The 22,094-nt window shown below is 36.4% G+C and overlaps 1 protein-coding gene across 6 annotated transcripts in view; it reads left to right on the forward strand.

Annotated features, from left to right (window-relative positions):
* Positions 1–17,261, forward strand: part of mapta (microtubule-associated protein tau a) — a 33,517-nt gene extending 16,256 nt beyond the window's left edge. Inside the window, exons 4-16 of one of the 6 annotated variants that reach the window (XM_026223146.1) lie at positions 335–400; positions 1,165–1,185; positions 2,140–2,775; positions 3,942–3,976; positions 4,120–4,254; positions 5,112–5,181; positions 5,294–5,553; positions 8,346–8,438; positions 9,946–10,038; positions 13,052–13,133; positions 13,256–13,362; positions 13,794–13,938; positions 15,054–15,288. In XM_026223146.1, coding sequence (XP_026078931.1) covers positions 335–400; positions 1,165–1,185; positions 2,140–2,775; positions 3,942–3,976; positions 4,120–4,254; positions 5,112–5,181; positions 5,294–5,553; positions 8,346–8,438; positions 9,946–10,038; positions 13,052–13,133; positions 13,256–13,362; positions 13,794–13,938; positions 15,054–15,058 — 1,748 coding nt within the window. In that variant the 3' untranslated portion in view covers positions 15,059–15,288. Of the gene's footprint in view, positions 1–334; positions 401–1,164; positions 1,186–2,139; positions 2,776–3,941; positions 3,977–4,119; positions 4,255–5,111; positions 5,182–5,293; positions 5,554–8,345; positions 8,439–9,945; positions 10,039–13,051; positions 13,134–13,255; positions 13,363–13,793; positions 13,939–15,053 lie in introns of all 6 variants that reach the window. The other 5 variants (XM_026223147.1, XM_026223148.1, XM_026223149.1 and 2 more) reach the window with 5 other exon arrangements.
* Positions 17,262–22,094: the final 4,833 nt, after the last annotated feature.

Here is a 22,094-nt window from a genome sequence, read left to right on the forward strand (position 1 = left end):
TTTTTTTCATGCAATACAATGCTTTTTACTAACTTTGCCTTGTTAAATAAACAGAGTTTCAAGACTGGATTAGCTTTGTTTCTGGTTGTTTGGATGTGCATTTCTTTCCCACCCGTCTGTTATAGTGTTGATGCAAGTTAATCACCCAGTTATTTAATTTCAGCAGGGCACTTTTGAAGTCAGCTAAAGTCTAAATGCAGCTGCGCTGTGAAGCTAAAACCTTCCATTTCTGGCTTGCTTTTAGACATTTTAACAGCAGCTTCACTTTCACAAGTAAACCAGGACTATTTAAGGAGTTTGGTGTATAATGACTGTTTAAATGATTGTTTTGTAGAGAGCCCCCAAGATTCAAGACAGGAAGAGAGAGATCAGTCCCAGTCTGCTGTGGAAGTGGCGGGCGGTACGGACCTTCTGCTCCATCAACTGCTGCCTCTTTTGACTGACATGCTTTGCTTGACTGCCCTTTTGTGCCTTTAATGATGTGGATGCTTTGTGCCTTACATCATAATGCTTCTAATTTTCTATAGCATTTTCTTTACTGATTTGTTGCATATTTTAAGCCTGCAGGATCCATTTGCTTCTGTTTGAAGTGGGCCTACTAATAACAAGAATTTCAGCTTGGATGCAGTTGTTTCAAATTCCCATTTCTTGCTTTGAAATACTTTTTATGTTGCGCTTACACTGGGGTGATTTTTAAAGTGTAAGGTAATATGTATGTCTGCAAGCACACCGTTTAATTTTAACATCACTGCTGAGGCATGCTGACAGGTTTCAGGGTTTTAAATCAAAATAAACTCAAGGGAGACTCCAGCACCATTCCCAGATTAGTTCCCATGTGATTAGTCACAGAGATCTCAGAGAGCTCAATTGCTTTTGCCAGGGTAGGTGTGATGTTATGCCAAGTCTGGAATTAATGCTTTGTGCTAAATAGGATCTCAGTCAAAGCTTTTCTCTCATAGGTCACAGTGCTTCAATTGCAAGCATTTGTTTCTTTTGTGATTTCAAAATGAAGTGTAGTATATTGATTATCAGATTTTACTCTAGGTTATAGTGTTTATAGTGCATCTCTGTAGCTGGAATTGCCAGAAAATATGCTATGTAGTTCTCTAATGTTGTATTTTATGTTTCTCTCTCTGTTTGCTACATATCATGATCATTAATAAGCTGGAGGAATGGCACCCACAGGTAAAACCTTTTTTTACTTTTACACAACTACCACATTAGTGTCATGCTTTGTAGAATAGCCATTATGCTACATGAATTATTATTTTGTAGATGTTTTTCCTTTTTTTTTTTATACAAATATGTATTTTTACATATAAAAGTTTATTTTCTGTTTTGTTCTTCTGATAGTACTCCACCTCACTGATCTTTATTTGTACTGGTTATTTGATTTTGTGAATTCACAAAGATATGTCCATTATATTTTAATAATCAGTAGAAACTAGGTGCTTTTAAAGAACAGACTCCAGTAATTAATTCTGTAATAATGGCAAATCATCATCAAAACAAAAAAAAAAAATATATATTTTTTTTTTAGGGCCACAAATTTTACATTTACATTTTGTTAAAGTGCATTTATTTTGATTTCTTGACCCACATATAAATATTAAATTAAAATAAAATATTAACTGCTTTGTAATTTCATATTACAGTTAATGTATTTTAAATATAAGTTTATAATAAAATGTTGCAATTTAAAAAAAAAGTTTCAATTTAATACAATCACAAATACATGACATAAACATATATTTCAGTTACCATAAAACACTCTTGCACTTAATAATCAATTTTTATTTAATTGTAAATAACATAAAATTGTTGTAAAAATAAAAAAAACAATCTTGCTCTTTAATTGCACCTATCAGCTCATATTTCTGTATTCAGTGTGAAGTCCAGTTTCATCACCGCTGTTTATTTTGGATGTTAGCAAAGGCCAGCAAACCAGTTATGTTTGCCCCTTGTCTTCACACTACAGTTGTCACCACAAGTGTTTTTGTTCCCTCCTTATCATGTGACAGTTTCCTTTGGAGAAGTCATATAGATGTTGTCATTGCATTCTATAAATCTTCTGACCACTGTCTGTTCACGGTGAATGGGACGTGCATTAGTGAAAGGCAAAAGCGGCTTTGTTTCCAGCTTTAGCAGCAGGGTTTTCACAAGATGGTTCTGATCAACACTCGGACTGGAGCTGTGTAGACCACCAGAGAATACTAGAGCAGGACCAAGACCTCCTCAGAAGCAGCTGGTCTGGACGACCGTCCCATTCCCATCATCGAAGGACATCCGTCAGTCCAGACCGCACCAGGAGCCTCTCTTTGGAGAATGAGCCACCTGTGACTTTCCTGGTCCGCAGCGCTGCCCTGGAAGACCTGACATCTGTTGGGGAGAGGATTGTAGAAGCCAGGGCTCCTTACAGCGAGACCCTTCAGGAAGAGGAAGAAATGTCTTTTTACAGCAATGAGAGCCATGTCAAAGAAGAAAATCTTCCGGCATGGGCTCAGACAACTCTCACTGAATATACACCTTCTGAAACCAAAGAACATAGTTTTACAAAAACTCTACCTCATGAACCCATGGAAGCAATGGGCAAAGTGCAGGAGAAAGTTGATGCTGCGTTTTCAGGGGGTAATCACAACGTTATAGTTCCCGCCAAAGATGCAGAGACCAAAAAGACAGAAGCCACTCCTTCCTCTACAAGCACAATTGGCTCTTCAAAAGGTGTCCACGTCTCCCCGGCAAGAAAATCCCTGGTGCCGGTGGCTCAGTTCAAAGGTCTGTGCAGTTAAGCTCACAGAATCCCAATGCAGTGTCTCTTCCTTGGTTTGCCTCCACCTATGTTTTACAGAGCCGCTTAGCCATGCACCAATTTCTGTCTATAACGAACATCCTACAAAATGAACAGCGTGCTGAGGAGAACGATCTGTTGTCCTGCAGTTGTTTGCCTCGTGTCGTCCTTTTTCGGGCACTCGGTCTCACTCTGTCATTCTTTTGTTCCCTCCGGTGGCCTTGCAGCTTGTTTTGCGCCGATTGATGAAATCCATGTTTGCTGGCCGTGTTTCAATGAGTTCAGTTTGGCATGTCTGTGTGCATGAATGAGCTACAGTACTTGCATGTGTTCACAACACCATCTGGTGCAGCACTGCTTTAACAGATCCCCTCACTTTCATTTACAGCTTATGTTTCTCAAATAGTTGCTTAGAAACAATAGAATTAACATCCAGTAAACATACTGAAGTTAAGAAAAAGAGATGAAGCTGTAGGAATAAATGTAGCAACCTGTAGTCAGTTTAGAAAAGGTCTACAGTCTTAAAAATAATAAAGAATATATGACGTTTCCAATGGAGGTGGGTTCAAAACGATGTAATAGAAGAACAATTTTTGGTTCTCCAAGGAACCTTTCTGTCAACAGTCTGTAAAAAAAACTACTTTTTCTTACTGTAAAGAACATTTTAAAATTAAAGTCTACATTATAAATAACCTTTTTTTGGAATGGAAAGGTTCTATTTATGTTAAAGGTTCTTCATGAAACCATAAATAAACTTTATTTTTAATAACTTTAAAGAAGCTTATCTGCAATACTGTAGAGCTCTTATTTAGATTTTCTTCATGGACAAGGCAGTATCAGAATGCATTATGATGAACTTTTAAATCGATATGGCAGGCCAGGTGAGAGAAATGTTGATTATAAACAAAAACAATTTGATTCAATACTTAAAATAATTTATGAAAATGTTTTCACATTTTTAGACTAACTATTTTATCCAGTAATTGTATGTGCTATTGTGTCAAAGCGTGTTGAAATTGATTGTGAGTTGAGTCTCTAGTGTTATTTGTGATGTTTAGTAATGATTTAGTTTATGCAGATCACTAGGCTTATTAACACTATTTCTGATATACTGATTGTAATCATATTGGTGCATTTTTGTGGTTCTTCACAGCTCAGTCCAAGACCAATGGTGATGCAGAGAAGAGGGTGAGTGCTAAAAGCTATTTTTGCATCATCTTTCAGTTCTCTTCCACTTTAACTGTAGAACTTTTTCCCTTTTATTTTGCTTTCTGACGCTATTTGTTCTCCATGGAGTTTTCATTCACTATGGTTTTGCTCTTTATGTAAAGACCCCTAAAAACAGTAAAGTGAGACCCTCTTTCCATAAAACACCTTCCTCCATCCCGAAAAAGGCCCTGACTTCCTCTAGTAGATCTCCATCAGTACCTGCCACCAGTTCTGGTCCCAAAGAATCCATTCCAAGAGTGAGTACAGCTGCTGGCGTCGGACCCCGTGTCCTGCTGCTGCGGTGGAGAATGGTTTAACTTTGCGCCTGTTTTACTGCCAGCACACACACTGTCTGGTGTGATTAACAGCATCATTTTCTCTCCTCCTAATAACTGGCCAACATCTCATTCACATAAAATTCTGTCTTTGTTGTTAGTTAAATCTAAAGTTTTTTTTAGATTTAGGATATATCATCAACACTGACAAATGAAAACAGTTGGTGTGATTTTAGAATAACTGTATTGGATAACTTGATTGTGTTTCCAGTGGATTGGTTAATAATTACTGAATGTGCCTTCAACTAACTGTATGTTTGAGCGTGCAAACATGTCATTTGATTATAAATGCTTCTTCAAATATGAGTGTTTTTGTCCAACAGTGGCTGTACATGCATCACGATATATATTTTGATTTGCATCTTTATAGTAGAAATGACAGTCTGGTCTTGGATATTAAATTTTTTGTGATAAAAATGGCAAGCTTCTCCGTCTTGAGGCTAAGTTTACATAGCATTTGTGTCCATAAATAATATTTTTACAGCTTTTGCACATTAGAAAATAACAGCTTGGTTGGAGATTATATTCACCTCTTATCTACTTTAACGTTTTTCAAGCTCTCGTCAGCTTGTTCTTGTTAAACTGAATTTACACTAACTGAAATGTGTGGGTTATGGTGGAAATTATGGCAAAACTGAGGGGAGAATGTGCTTAGGAGATATAAGTGGATACATATAGACATTAGCAGTTGTTTTGTTATTTATAATTTCATAGAATAGAATTCTTAATGTATTTCTGTTTCTATTTCTTTCTGTCTATTCATTCCTGTATATCTCTAGGCTAGCAGTAGACCTCATGCTGCCGGTTCAAAGATTCCTGCCATGTCTGCAGTTGCCAAAAACGGAAAAGGTGAGTTTCTTTCAAAGGGGTTTTTAGGAATGGATCTTGTATATCTTTTTGAAGAATGGAAAGTTTGATTATGAGATTATTGCCATCTTTATAACTCTATACTGTTTCCCAGACTCTCCAAAGACCCCGGAGACCAGTGGGCACAGCAGCCCCGGGATTCTCAAATCCCCTGCCAGCAATGCTGCGGGAGGCAGGTCTCCAAGCACAGGAAATGAAATCAAGAAGGTCGCAGTAATTCGCTCGACCCCTAAGTCTCCGAAGAACCGCTCACCCACTTCCCTTTCGGCCGCTGCCCCCCTCCCTGATCTGAAGAACATACGCTCCAAAGTCGGCTCCACTGACAACTTGAAGCACCAGCCTGGAGGCGGCCGGGTAATTCATCTCCAGTTTATTGTTTATTGTTAATTTGGATCCCCATTAGCTTCCACAAAGTGGTTGCTAATCTTCCTGGGGTCCACAGAGTTGCACAATACAAAAAAATCCTTCAAACAAATAAAATAATAACAAAAATACAATTGCTAATCCAGTCACATTACAAAACTATACCCATACATATTAATAGTAGCAGCACAAGCAGAAGTACGTCTATACCTTTAACAACATGTTTACACAATTTCTTTTAAACACATGTGTTGAATTACTTTTACGTATATTTATAGGAACAACATTCCAAGCAGCAGAGCCACGATACAATACAGTCTTTTTCAGCAAATTTGATTGTGGACATGGTAAAAACAGTTGAGACTTACTCACTTGACGTGTTTTATGATCGTGTCTAAAACCAACATATACAAGCTTTTCAAAGAAAAAACATGGTGTGTGATACTTGATTACCTTATAAAAATATACCAACACTCGTAAATGTAATTTGTCCTTCACTAAAAGCCATGATAATTTTCTATGCATATCAGCAACACTGGCCTGAAATTGATAATGGAGCACCAACCTAGCTGCTCTATTCTGAACAATCTGAAGTTTTTTTAAGTGCTTTTCTGATGCACTTGACCATATTATAGGGCAGTACTCAAGATGCGATAAAACTATTGACTGCACCACATCTTTTAAAACCAAAGACGAAATAAATGCAGAACATTTCCTGGCTACTGCTATACCTTTACCCATGCTGCTTACTATATGATCTATATGTTTGGACCAGGACAATGTATTGTCAAGTATCACGCCCAACAAAGTAACATCTGTTACTTGTTCCACTGGCGTCCCATCAATAAATAAATTCAAATCTGCAGCCCTAGAAATATTGTATTTTTGGCTAAAAATTATGCATTTAGTTTTTTCTATATTTAAAATTAATTTGTTAATTTGAACCCATTTAGAAATTATTAAAAGCTCATCACTCAAATTTTTCTTTAGTTCAGCTGAAGAATGTGCTGCAGAAAACATTGTAGAGTCATCTGCATACATAACTATATTAGCATTATTAACAACATATGGTAAATCATTTATAAAAATAGAAAACAATAAAGGACCTAAGCAACTTCCTTGTGGAACACCACAATAAGTATTTTTAGCATCTGAAAAAGATCCATTATAAAACACTCTCTGTTTTCTATTAGAAAGATAGCTTCCCATCCAATTAAGGGCTGTCAATGAAAAACCATAACATTTTAGTTTAGCCATAAGAATATCATGGTCAATGACATCAAAGGCTGCTGTAAAATCAATTAAAACAGCACCAACCAGTTTCTTATTATCTAGACATGCTAACCATTCATCTGTCATATGTATAAGAGCAGTACTTGTGGAGTGTCCTGGTCGATAGGCATGTTGAGCATTGGCAAGTAATCCATTTGTACTAAAATATTGTAAAATTTGCTTGAAGGTAATCTTCTCTAAAAGCTTACTCAAAATTGGAAGTATGCTAATTGGTCTGCAATTAGAACCTAAAAAGTCTGTTTTTCCCTTTTTAAGTAATGGAATAATTTTAGATTCTTTCCAAAGATTTGGATATTTGCCACCAATCAAACACCTATTATAAATATGACAGATCGGTTGAGAAAGCTGTCTAGCTACCATTTTTAGCAATTTTCCATCTAACTGATCAGCTCCACAAGGTTTATCATCTGGAATTAAAAGCAACATCTCTTCTACAGTAGTTTGATCAACAGACCTAAAATTAAAACTGCATAATTTATTTTTCATTATTTTAGAAATAGGACTACAGGCTGATTGAACATCATTGCCATACATGCTAGATCTTAAATTGTTCACCTTATCGTTAAAAAAGGTGTTAAAATAATTAGCTATCTCTAATGGTTTAGTAATAAACTGACCTTCATTTTCCACACACCCTTGATAATTATTTGTCTTCCTACACATTATTTCATTCAGTGTTTTCCATATTTTCTTGGAGTCACCAGCTGCAGACCTAATTTTTTGCTTATAATATTCCCTTTTTTTAATATGATTTAATTTAGAAACCCTATTTCTTAACTTACAATAGAATTTTTTATTGTAGTCACTTCCTAATTTCTGTACTACCTCCTTTGCCTTGTCTCTTTGCAGCATTAAGCACTTCAGCTCATCATCGAGCCAAGGAGCATTTTTAGTTTTTACTGATCTTTTTCTAAGTGGGGCGTATTTATCAATTATCTTATTTATTATATCCATAAAAATATTTAAGGCTTTATTAACATCTTTTTCTTGACACACTAGTTGATTTACTTTAGTGTTCTGTTGCCAGTTCGGTTTGAGATCCAACTAAAATCAAATTTTTATTTTGAAGTACCAGATCCCGGGCACCACCCAACCCCCACCCCTCTAAAAATAAATATAATTTTTATAATTGTAAAATTAATTTTATAATTTTTATAATTTTAAAACAATTATTAAAAAAATAAAATAAAATAAACAACTTAAAGGCAGCAACTGAACTTATGTTTTTTAAGTATAATCAGACTGGCTGAAAAAGCTATTTCAGCTAAAATTATATTAAACTGACTCTGAAATTTGACATTTAAAATTATTATTATTATGTTTTATTTATTTTTTGTTACAAACATGTGTTACCATGACCTATTGATCATATTATGTGTTCATTATGGTCAAAGTCTAATGAAAACCTGTTTTTTATTCAAATAACACTTTCAAGAATAGTTTACAAGTCGCAATAGTTTTTAACTCTTCCTATGTTCTTTCTTACACAGGTACAAATTCTTGATCAGAAGGTGGATTTCAGTAATGTTCAGTCTAAGTGTGGCTCCAAAGCAAACCTCAGGCATGTACCAGGAGGTGGAAATGTGAGTACATACATTTTATTATTTATTACTTATTTTATTACATTTTATACTGTATTTGTCATTGGCTATCCCAACATTATCAGTAAACTCTCACTGTTTGCCAAATGTTTAGTGAGAATTGACTAATCTATTATCTCAAGGTATTGTAATGGTTGAATTTCCCAAGAATGGGAAATATCCAGTTGTGCAAACAACGTAAAATGTTCGCCGTTCCAAAGTCTATTTTTTTTAAAGCACTTAACAGTATGTCTTTATGCTTCATGAGTGTTGGGGATTTTTTTTTTTTTTTTTACCAATTTGCCCTTTTTGTTAATGAAAGCTTCCAAATGTTTATGTTAAACAGGAGCACATTTTTGATCAGAAGTTAGACTTTAGCAATGTCCGATGTGAAGTGTGGCTTCAAAGCAATATTCAACACCCAGAGGTGGCAGTGTAGTAAGTTACTATGGGGTAAACAGGAGACCCAGTTCACTCCTAAATTTGCCATTATTATGGGAGTCAGAGTAAAACTCCCAGCCATACTTTACTGAATTGAAATGTTCCTTAGATGTTCCTCATGAAGTTATAAATAAGGTATACTACAGATGTTATTAGTAAAAATCTGAACGTTTCTGATAAGGCTTCAGCCAAAAGGTAATCCTTCTTTTCCTTGACCTCTGCACTCTTTCAGGTAAAAATTCTTGATCAGAAGGTGGACTTCAGTAATGTCCAGTCAAAGTGTGGCTCCAAAGACAATTTGAAACATGTACCGGGAGGTGGCAATGTGAGTGACTATGGGATGAACTCAACACCCTCTGTCTTGGTTCTTCCTGAAGTTATGACCATTTGTGGAAACCTTGTAAAAAACAAAAAACGGCAAAGCTCTCATTCAGTGTAGTAGTTGTGTCTGTTACACAATCACTGACTGTTTACACTTTTGGATTGACACTGAACTGTAAAAGAGGATTTTTTTCAATTGTTGAGTCAACTGTTGAACACTGAAACCTAATTCAAGTGTGAGTGGGAGACAAAAAAACTCAAATTCATTAAATTAAATTCATGTTTGTGCTGTACCATTCACATACTCATGGCTCTTTCTCATTGGTAGCTCTTTTTATCTCTAAGATACTTGGAAAGCTAACTCCTGCTCTTCCCAACTTGATTTTCCAGGTATAAATACTGGATCAGAAGTTGGACTTTAGTTATGTCCAGTCAAAATATTTCTCCAAAGAGAATGTCAAACATGTACCTGGAGGTGGCAATGTGAGTAACTCTGGGTTGAACTCAACACCTTCAGTCTTGGTTCTTCCTAAAGTTATGACCATTTGTGGAAATATTGGGATTAGCAATTTGGACACCCCATTCCATCCACCCTCTCAAGGTCAAAAACATCTGCACTTTCATGGTCCAAAAAGCCTTTCCTAATGATGAACTATGTTAGTTTCATCTGGTGGCTCTCTAGCTTCCTCTCTGGTCCCAAGCAAAAAATACAGATAACTCCTCTTCCCCAAACTGTGTACTCTTTCAGATTCAAATTCTCGATCAGAAGTTGGACTTAAGTAATGTGCAGTCTAGGTGTGGTTCCAAAGATAATATGAAACATGTACCCGGAGGTGGAAAAGTGAGTAAACAGGGGCCCGTTTGTTGGCGTTTTAACCAAAAATCATACTAATAGAGACTTTAAAGTGCCTCTATTATGCCAATTCGGATATTGCCTTTCACGCACTGTGTAATGTAGTATGCTAATGTAAACTGAAAATGCACCATAAATAAAGTTATCATCTCCAAAAAGAAAGACCATGCATGTACACCTATAACAAAACAATAATCGGAACCTTAAAAATGGCATAAAAGGGCTACTTTATAGTAGGGATGCACATATTACAGTTCTGCCTGATACTAATAAGCCAATGATTATGGCCAATAACCTATAAATCGCTTTTGTCATTTTAAATGCTAAAAGTGAATTTTGGCATTATAACATCATAATGACTGATGGATATTGTTTTTGAGATTTGTTAAAGATTACATTTAGCAGGGTTATTTATTAAAATATTAGTGTTTTTAAAGCTTAACTTCTTCTATTGCTCACTTAATCTAAATGCAAAAAATACAGGAAATAAGTGTTCAAAATTAAATGAATACAAGATGCTCATAAATTTATAAAAATTGTGATTTAAGTGTTTTGTCTCAGTTAGCAGTCTGTTAGCTTTTCATATCCCCCCACCAAACCTCCTAAAACTATACCTTTGTCCTTACAAAAATAAATGACCAGACCACCACTAAAATCCTAACCCGTAATCCCAACCGGCCTGTCATTAAAGGGTAACTCCTCACTAAAATGAAAATTTTGTCTTTAATCACTTACCCCCATGTCGTTCCAAACCCGTAAAAGCTTCGTTCATCTTCAGAACACAATTTAAGATATTTTGGATGAAAACCGGGAGGCTTTTGACTGTCCCATAGACTGCCAAGTAAATTACACTGTCAAGGTCCAGAAATATATGAAAGACACTGTCAGAATAATCCATCTGCCATCAGTGGTTCAACCGTAACATTATGAGGCAATGACAATACTTTTTGTATGCGAAGAAAACCAAATTACTGACATTATTCAACAATTTGTCTCCTCTGTTTCTCCCCATAACCGTAGCATCATTTTGGAGAATATACCCTAAAAACCCAAACTGCTTATGCTATTCTTTGTCAGCTGTGACACAAGGATGTGTTTTCTATGTGTATTAATGCTTTGATTTGAACGAAAGCAATGAATGGTTGAATCACTGATGGCAGATGGACTATTCTGAAAATGTCTTTCATACATTCATTTTTTCTGGACCTCAACCATATAATTTACTTGGCAGTTAATAGGACAGTCACAAGCCTCCCAGTTTTCATCCAAAACATCTTAAATTGTGTTCAGGAGACTAACAAAGCTTTTACGGGTTTGAGACGACATAGGGGTTACTAATGACAAAATTTTCATTTTGGGTTGGAGTATCCCTTTAAGGACAATCAGTACACTCACTAAAGCACAATAGAGATACTTATAGACTCCAGATGAGTTGCTCTTCTCTGCTCTTGAAGGACGTCGACTCTGTAGCACACAGGGGTCTTGTTGTAGTGCTCTGGTCAGCCCAGTGCTCCTCTGTGGTGAGCAGTTGGCTAGAGCTCAGAGCTGACCTCAACCCTGAAGACACTGAGGCCTTTTTATACAGAAAAATTAAAACAACAACAGCTGTGGCTATGAGGTCATTGGTTCTATTTTTGGGAGCAGGGATGTAAACATTTATACTGTTCTCATGTTGTATCCTCAATCTATAGTCTAGTACAGTAGTTCCCAAAGTGGGGGTCGCGACCCAGCGCGAGATGAAACTTTATTTTTTATTTTTATGTTTTAATTTTTTTATATGTTAATGCGAGATGGTGAAAAAAAAGTCCGAAATACACATTTAGGTCTTTATTTTATTACACTTTGTCTGTTTGCGTCTGTAGATTACGCGTAAATTCAACAAAAGCTAGCGTTGTAAATCATCCTGCCGATCCGCGATCTCTGTCTGCTCTCTTTCATCACAGGCACGGCTGGAAAGCTCTCTCTTCACTGTACAATGCTGTCAGATCCAAATATGGTCATTTCCTTCTTATCAGCAACCAATCGCGAAAGTAAAAGGGCTGAATGAGCAATCTCATTGGCTGATGATAAATCTTTAAAGCCTGTTTTCTCAAAATGACCTTTCTCTCATACTCCAAGTACGAAATCTCCACTTTAGTAGCACCTATATACACCAAACTTTCCAGTCTTGTAACTAGTTATACTATGAAGACATTTACACAGGTATTTGTACATATATTATTCCTAACCTGATTTATATAACATTTTATTACTAAAAACATGGCGAAAATCTTTTTTTTAATGCTATTGATATTATATTCTGATTTACAGGATAACAAAAGTAGATATCCATAAATCCCTCTGTAATTTTTTCCCCATCTAATATGTGAGCACAATGGGTGTCGCAGCTCGTCAGCAATCTAATATTGGGGGTCGCAGTCTGAAAAGTTTGGGAACCCCTGGTCTAGTAGACAGATAATCACCTAAAATAAATAAAGGGGTTGTGGTTCATGATCATTTAAGGTATATTACAACTCTATAAATACAATAAAAAATAAATGTTAAAAGATGATATTCTCAGAGATGACTAAACCACCAAGAGGGTGTTTTGTATTCAAGGGAATGAAAAGTTTTCTAACCAGTTATACTTTCACACTTTAATTTGGGGACCAATTTTCAATGATATTTAACTATTAACTACAACTTTTGCCGACTAAACTCCTACTTTTCTGTTCATTAATAGTTAGTAAGGTAGTTGTTCAGTTTAGGTATGGCGTGGATGTAAAACACAGTATCAATATGTGCTTTATTAGTAGGCCACTAATAAACCGCAATATGCTAGTAACTTGCATGCTAATAAACAACTAACTAATACTGAGAATTGGTCCCGAAACTACAGTGTTACAGTTTTGTTGTCTTTCTTGTGAAAATCTGTGTAAGTGTGTTTGGATAGTTTAAAACCAAATTTATTTTAACTCCCTGGAAGAATAATAAAACCCTTATTTTGTTTTGTTTTGAAAAGGTGCAAATCCTCCACAAAAAGATTGACCTGACCAATGTGCAGTCAAAGTGTGGATCGAAAGACAACATTCGCCACAAACCAGGTAATCCTGCACGTCCACCTTGGATTTGACAAACCTTGGACTTACTTAGCGTTTTGAGTGCATGTAAATAATCATGTGTTTAATGTGGTGAAATCACGAGGAATTTTACTTGCATGTTCAAGGTGGAGGAAACATTGAGATCAGGTCTGAGAAGCTTGAATTCAGGGCTCAGTCAAAGATCGGATCTATGGACAACATTAAACACACACCTGGAGGAGGCAGCAGGAGGGTAAGACCACATGTCCTCCGCTCATGGGATATGATACTCCAGTTATTCACTCTCTACCCTGAAGTCAAATAAGAACGTTCATAAATCCTTATTATTTTATAACCAGATGTCTGTGTAAATCTGTCTCAGCTGATCTCTGGGTTTGAATCATTTAGTTCCTAAGAAGATCGGGTTTAAATAAATCCCTGAACTAATTTAACTTCTTTAAAATCTCATCTCATCGTCCTTTCTTTGGACTCCGTAAACTTCAGAATGAATGTGTGCATATTAAACAGGATTTTAAAAAATGTAAGCATTACATACGTCATCTTTAATTTTGTGTTACCATCATTTTCCTTTTTGTTGAACCCATATCATTTTGTTTCTTTCTGTTTTGGTTGACCATGGTTTTCATTTCACCACCCACTGGCCACCCTGGGCTACGTTTCTAGAGAGAGAAGGGGAAAGGGGCAGATACGCCCCAAGATGAGGGCTTCCTCACCCCAGACCCCTCTGATACCCCCACCCTCTCATCTGCCAGTATGTCCCCAGAGCCCGTCCTCCTCAGCAACCCCCAAATAAAGATTGAGGACTCCAGTAAGTATTCAGTGTGGGGGAGATATTCACCTCAAATTAACCAGCAGTTGTACTTCATATATTTTGAGACTCTACTGGTGAAGAGGGTAAAACTATTGTTTAAACTAATAGATATCATCACCATACTTTTGTTTTGATGAAAAAACCTCTTAAAGTATGGTGAATGTAAGTAGAGATTTCTGGCTCAGTGCAGGAATAAAAAAAAATATTTTGAGAAAACAGCCTTTAAAATGTATTTATTATAATTGATATCTACAGATGCAAAAAGATTATAATAAAATAAACTTGAATGTGTATTTTGGATTTTTTTTTTACACTAGCCTAAAAGAAGACGAGTCAAATTAAACTATGGTTTTGCCTTTAGTGTCTTGCCCTAAATAAAATAAAATAAAATGATGCTGATGATAATTTAATATATACATATGCAAATAAGAAATTATTGAATTAATATGCAAAGTGGTAGATAATTAAGTGACCAACCACAATAAAATATTTCGTATAAATGAATGAAAATTTTTCTTTTGCATATTGCATATAATTGAAAGCTTGTACAAATATCTTGTGAAATGCATCTATGGTGCCATCTTCTGGCACAGAGTGATAGGAAATTGACAGTACAAAAAAAAAGCAACTGACAAAACAATTTAAAGAAATACTGATTTAAAAAAAAAAAAAACATTTATTTTTTAGTTTAAATAGTATTCATATTTATATAGAAGTGTATATCAAAAATATTTTATTATTGTGTTTATTTTTTTCTTTGTCTGCTGCTTTGTCCCTTTTAACACATCTTACCCATTTTTTATTGTTTGATCATTTGATTACTTTTTTATCCATTAGTCATTTGCGCATATTATTATTCAACATTTTAAGGGTTCTCAACAAATATTCTGGCTCTTAAACCAGATATATTCATTCGGGATCACGAGTATTAGAAACTCAATTCTCCTAGAAGTTTATGGAAATATAATCTTTACAGTCCTGAATTCAGTTTAATCTCCATCCAAGAATCTCAGGCCTGCTCTGGGTCAATATAAACCAACGCTGGATGCTGTCCAGTTCACCTCAGAGGTTTCACTTGCAGTCATTAGTTCATATATATTTCCTTTTCCCAGATTGAGTCACACAAACTGACGTTTCGTGAGCAGGCCAAAGCGCGAACCGACCATGGTGCAGAAATCGTGTCTCTAGAGGAGTCACCACATGGCCTGAGCACCGTCTCTTCTTCTGGCAGTATCAACATGGCAGACCCCCCGCAGCTTTCCACCCTCGCTGACCAGGTGTCTGCATCGCTGGCCAAGCAGGGCTTGTGATTGGACCATACTGCCACCAAACCCCGCCCCCTCCCGACCACATACCTGATGGTATTCTAACCTCTCTCTGAAAGTCATTTTGTGGCCCAGAAAACAACGCCAAGTAACTTTTAGCCCTCACTGTTCGACTTTGTAATACTTAAGATTCATTAAAGGCCAATGAAGCTGTTTGAACTGTGAATTATGTAGGAATTTGCCTGTTCACTTGCCCTTGCTTTAATGCAATGCCCACGGTTGGAATTAAATAATTGGTTGGAATTAAATATAATGGCTTTTATTGACCATTATATTTTTCCTTAGACATGCTATTTTTCGGTTACTAGTGGATTTAGGACAGTTCATACCGAACCCATTTTCACTTTCAGATAGGACTGTTCTCATTTTTAAATCAGGTTAAATGTTATGAAAACACTTTTTTTCTGTGTGCCTACAGTCTTAAAATATTGATTTGAATTATGTCAGTGCTTCATTGAAAATGCCTCTCCTTTTTTTTTTTTGCTTGTTCCCGAAATTGACAATTATCAAAACATTGAACTTGCACTTTTATTTTTTTTTACATAAACATAAAACAAAATTATCTTCCAACTGCAGCTACGTATTTTAACCAAGATGAACATTTTCTGTTTTGTACAGTTTTATTGGTGACACTACAATGAGGTTCAATTTGTTCATGAAATAACAACAGATAATACTTTTACAGCATTTATTAATCTCGATAAATGTTCATTTCTACATATACTAATGCATTATAGCATTTTTTTGTTAACAGCAATAGGAAATAAATTGACCAGGATTAAAAATTGCTGTTAAAAATGGCTTTTTTTTTAATATAGATTGACTAGCGTTATTGTAAAGTGTTATTGTTTTATTAATGACAGGTTACATGTGAGAAATCTGGTTATTCTTTGAAATATCTTGTGGAAACCTATGCACCTGTAAACTTTCTCCATAATACTGCCAACAGTTCCTCTCATTCTCAACATCCAGCTCTAGTTGAGAAAGAATTAATGCGATGCATTGCCAAACTGTTCTTCTTTAGGCACACACTGTATTATAAATTGGCCTACTACATTTACAATATTGTGTATTGTATTCTTTACGAAAAGCATCACTCGAGCACAAGCATGCTGTTAAACTTTGATCTGACCACATCATCCGCTTCCACTACAATAGCTGTAAAATCTTATGTCAAGGTATTCTGTTTTCCTGAATGATGATGTAATGAACTCAGCCAATCATATGGCTTAAATTCTCTCTCCTGCACTGCACTATCGCAGAATGTTTAATAAGCTTTGAACCACTTCACACTATCTTTGCTCCTTGCATGCATCTCATGTAAGCAGCTCGAGATACTGCGTTCACCTCCTACAAGCCTACATGCGTATATCCCGTAATGGCTGATGTGCTAATTAGGAATCTTTGTAGATAGTAGTGAAAAAGAGCACTACTCAGATGGCAGCCCCTGTTTCTTTGTGTTGGAGATGGAGACGTGTATCTACCATTATATTTAATGTATGCTTACTGTATGTTTTTGACTGTATGTTTATATGAGGAGATTTAAATAATAAAAATAAAAAAAAAACAGATAAGTTCAGAAACCATGCCTGCAACATTTTAATATGCATGCTGAGTTTATACATGGATTGGCAACATGTTTCTGAACGTTTTCTGACTAGGGAAGGTTGTGAGAGTTTAGACAGAGGAAAATACTGTTTGTTATGTTTGTAATGTTGTGTTGAGGGGGGAACTGTGTTAATCAGACGTAAAGAGGGAAGGAAAGTCAGTCGTTCCTAGGGTTTAAATGTCTCACTCTGTAGCACACCTGTAACATAGTTCTGGGTGCAGTTTTGCGATCATGTTGTCATTGACTCCACACACCATTTTTGCAGTTGTAAATTTTAGCTTGGGAACGGTGGTTGTCAATATTGTTTGTGTGTTTTATTAATAACTGGTTTACAATGATTCTTGTTGATGTTCACGTGAATTTGGAAATAAAGGATATTAACCAATTGTCCTGACACTTTTTATACTTCTTAACTGACTTAAGAGGATAGTTCACCCAAAAATCTTCATTTACTCGTCCTCAAGTTCCAGACATGTAGGAGTTTCTTTCTGCTGTATATAAAAGAAGATAATTTGAAGAATGTTGGTATGCTGGCAATCACACACAGTTGCCGACAGATCTATAGACTTCAATAAAATTGAAAAATACTATTGGCTATTAGCAATTGTTAGGTTACCAACATATAACAAAAATTATTTTGTGTGCGTGTGGTCAGCTAAAGAAAGAGACTTGTACAGGATTGAAACAACTTGAGGGTAAGAAAATGATGTTTATCCATCAAATTGGAAAAGGTTACTGAATTTTTAATTTTCCTAAGCTGTAAGTCATGACAATCAAAATTGAAACTAAAAAACTTTTGAAATATTTCAGTTTGTGTGCAATGAATCTAGAATATAAGAAAGTTTGCGTTTTTGAATTAAATTACAAAAAAATAAAGACATTTTCCATGATATTCTATTTTTTTTTTTAGATTCACCTGTTAAGCACTATACAAAATAAAGGTGACTTGACTCTAACTTAAAAACATCCACCAAGTCACAATCTACCACATTTGATAGCAGATCACCACTCTCCACGCTCATGGTCCTGGATGCTTGGGCCACAGACAGGGTAGCATCCTCCTCCTCATCATCTGGCTCATCTCTGAGGATTCAAGATTCAAGATCTTTATTCGTCACATGCAAAATTATATATAGCATATATAACCAGCAGTGAAATGTGAGTAAGATCCGCTCCATGGACAGTGCAGTTATTAAAGAAAACAACACAGATGAAAATATACATAACTATAGCTATGTAAGAATGAAATAAAAGTAAACAATAAAAATAAAAGGATAAAATATAAAAAAGTATATTGTATATTGTAGAATTAAATATAGAACGCGAAATAATGTGCATGAAAGTAAACTGCAGTCTTAAATATTAAGATATACAGGGATGTACAATGTGCATATGTGCATTATAATGTAGTCTTAAATATTAAGATACACAGGAATGTACAAGAAGCAAATGTGCAAACAGGTTGACACTGTCAGTGTGTCTATGTGAGGTAGTAAATGATGAATATCTTACTGATAAAGTGTACATTAAGTGGAGGAATGAGGATATTAAGAGGCTGGTTTTGAGTTTAGGAGCCTGATGGCCTGGGGGAAGAAACTCCTCCTGAATCTCTCGGTTCTTGCCATCAGGCTACGGAAGCGCATACCAGATTGCAGCAAAGTGAAAATATGGTTACTGGGGTGGGTGGAGTCTTTGATGATTTTAGCAGCTCTACTTCTGCAGCGTTTGAGGTAGATGTCCTGCAGAGAGGGGAAAGCAGACCCTGAAATGCGCCCAGCTAAGCATTCAACTCTGCAGGGCTTTACAGTCTTGACTGGAGCTGTTCCCATACCACACTGAGATGCACTGAGTCAATACACTTTCTATAGCCCCTGAATAGAAAGTTTTCAGGATTGCTGGTGAGACCCTGAATTTCCTCAGCTGTCGCAGATGGTACAGTCTTTATGGTACAGGGGAGGGGAGCTGCTTCCTCTAACAGCTGTTGGTCAAAAAGCGGCGTAAGCTCAGGGGATTCCCAATCCATAATATTCCCCCACAAAGCAAAATCCCATGTTGAGATCCTCTTTAGCCAGTGGGATGATTGAGAGACAAGGATCATCTTTAGAGAATTCAACCACCCAAAACCTTTCCAAGATCCTGGCCAGCATAACCCGACAGTATGCACAACTTTCCACATCCACCAGTTCAGCCTGACACTTAACACTCAGGCAAGTGATACACATCGGATGCGGATCTCTTCCGGATAAGAGCAGGAAAGGGCATATTTCCCTCTCTCTGGTACGATCTTAGACACCGACATGGTGGACAAGTCAGACTTATAGCTCACCTTGACGCATTAGCTATTGGAGACTGGACTATTGAAAGCGAAGTAGAAAAACTCAAGTCAAGTCACCTTTTTTTATATAGCGCTTTAAACAAAATACATTGCGTCAAAGCAACTGAACAACATTCATTAGGAAAACAGTGTGTCAATAATGCAAAATGACAGTTAAAGGCAGTTCATCATTGAATTCAGTGATGTCATCTCTGTTCAGTTTAAATAGTGTCTGTGCATTTATTTGCAATCAAGTCAACGATATCGCTGTAGATGAAGTGACCCCAACTAAGCAACTCCAACGTTGACAGAATAGAGAAAAAAAAACCTTGGGAGAAACCAGGCTCAGTTGGGGGCCAGTTCTCCTCTGACCAGACGAAACCAGCAGTTCAATTCCAGGCTGCAGCAAAGTCAGATTGTGCAGAAGAATCATCTGTTTCCTGTGGTCTTGTCCTGGTGGTCCTCTGAGACAAGGTCTTTACAGGGGATCTGTATCTGGGACTCTAGTTGTCCTGGTCTCCACTGTCTTTCAGGGATGTAGAGGTCCTTTCTAGGTGCTGATCCACCGTCTGGGCTGGATACAGACTGGATCCGGGTGACTGCAGTGATCCTCTGGATACGGACTGAATCTGGAGGCTACGGTGACCTTGGAACAAGAGAGAAACAGACTAATATTAGCGTAGATGCCATTCTTCTAATGATGTAGCAAGTACATCGGATGTTATTGGAAGTGTTCCCGGTTCCGGTTTACCTAATTAATGCAGCCTAAAAATCCTTTAACGGATTTGGATATAATTTATTTTAAGCCAGGTTAAAGAGATGGGTCTTTAATCTAGATTTAAACTGCAAGAGTGTGTCTGCCTCCCGAACAATGTTAAGTAGGTTATTCCAGAGTTAAGGCGCCAAATAGGAAAAGGTGTAGCCCTTTATTTTACAGCCCTGTTCCTTATGTAAATACAATGTACTTATTATAGTAGTTACAATAACTATGTAATAACTAGGTAATAACCCTGAACCTACCCCTAAACCTTCTATTACCAGAACTTTATTAGATAAAAACGCTGTTAGTACACTATAAGTATATGTAAGTACACGTACTGTAAAATAAAATGCAACCGGAAAAGGATCTGCCGCCCGCAGTTGATTTTGATATTCTAGGTATTATCAAATTGCCTGAGTTTTGAGAACGTAGCGGACGTAGAGGAGTATAATGTAAAAGGAGCTCACTCAAATACTGAGGTGCTAAACCATTCAGGGCTTTATAAGTAATAAGCAATATTTTAAAATCTAAAGATGTTTGATAGGGAGCCAGTGCAGTGTTGACAGGACCGGGCTAATATGGTCATACTTCCTGGTTCTAGTAAGAACTCTTGCTGTTGCATTTTGGACTAGCTGTAGTTTGTGTACCAAGCGTGCAGAACAACCACCCAATAAAGCATTACAATAATCTAACCTTGAGGTCACAAATGCATGGATTAACATTTCTGCATTTGACATTGAGAGCATAGATACATTAGATTTAGATATATTTTTGAGATGGAAACATGCAGTTTTACAAATGCTAGAAACGTGGCTTTCTAAGGAAAGATTGTGATCAAATAGCAAACCTAGGTTCCTAACTGATGATGAAGAATTGACAGAGCAGCCATCAAGTCTTAGACAGTGTTCTAGATTATTACATGCAGAGTTCTTAGGTCCTATAATTAACACCTCTGTTTTATCTGAATTTAGCATTAAGCAATTACTCGTCATCCAGTTTTTTATATCGACTATGCATTCCATTACTTTTTATATATGTGTGTTTTACCGGGCCGCGAAGAAATATAGAGCTGAGGATCATTAACAAAAACTCAGAGACAAGCAATCCATGACAGAACTAACTGAACCACATTTGGCAACGTCAGCCTTAATGGTACATCTGTGAACTGGAGCAGTGCAGCTCAGGTGCTGAGGGAAAGTCTTCACAGGGAAGAGATAAAGAATTCCGTTTCAGGGATCACACCGAGATATATATATATATATATAAGGGGGTGGGTTCCTGGTCATGAGCTGTGATTGGTGTGCCCTGTGGACAAATATGGTGTGATTGGTGCATAGTCTATCATGCCTGGGGAGTTCCCCATAGTGTACAGTTTGAAAGAGAACATGTTTTTCAGGAAAAACAGCCTTGACAGCGTAAAAATCTTGTCAATGAGTAAATGTCAACAAATAGAGGAATTTAAATGGCAATCAGTCAGAAAGTCTTCTCAACACTGTGTTTGCAGTGTTTCAGGTGTTAAGTACTAAAGCCATTTATACCAATATTTATAACTATAAAGATAATTTATTATCTATTATTATATTAGCTTCCACATCCACACCAATTCAATATATCATTGTTTATTTTATTAGCGCTGCCATTTTCGTCATCTAATGCTTTACATGCTTGAGCTCTTGAACATCTGGTGGATTCTGATTGGCTGTCAGTGTTTTTCACTCCTTCTGTGAGAATAGTGGTATTGGCTGTTCTCATAGAATTAGAACAATAATCAAATATTTATAGTTAATGTACTGGGTGTGAATACGCCTGTGGTCCTCCATCATAATTTGCAAGCATTCAGGTATGGCTCCATACTCCTATGCAACCTCTTCATGCTCTAATTTTCTCCTGATGTATAAAATCAAGTCCTGCCATGTTCTTCATAGCTGAAAATGCAAATTCTCTCACATCATACATGTCTGCACCAGGTGCATCAGTGACCACTGAAAATAATTTACCTTGCTGTCAGGAGTAACACAAGCCAAGAAGAGGCATCCGTTTTTATAATTGCTTCTAATGTAGAAGAGGTGTCAGAAACATTACATTACAGAAGCAATATGGTTTGTTGTTGTTGATGTGATGAGTGATGAGACATACAATTATGAA

The sequence above is a fragment of the Carassius auratus genome, chromosome 37, assembly GCF_003368295.1.
Source record: "Carassius auratus strain Wakin chromosome 37, ASM336829v1, whole genome shotgun sequence".
In the NCBI taxonomy this organism is placed as follows: Eukaryota; Metazoa; Chordata; class Actinopteri; order Cypriniformes; family Cyprinidae; genus Carassius; species Carassius auratus.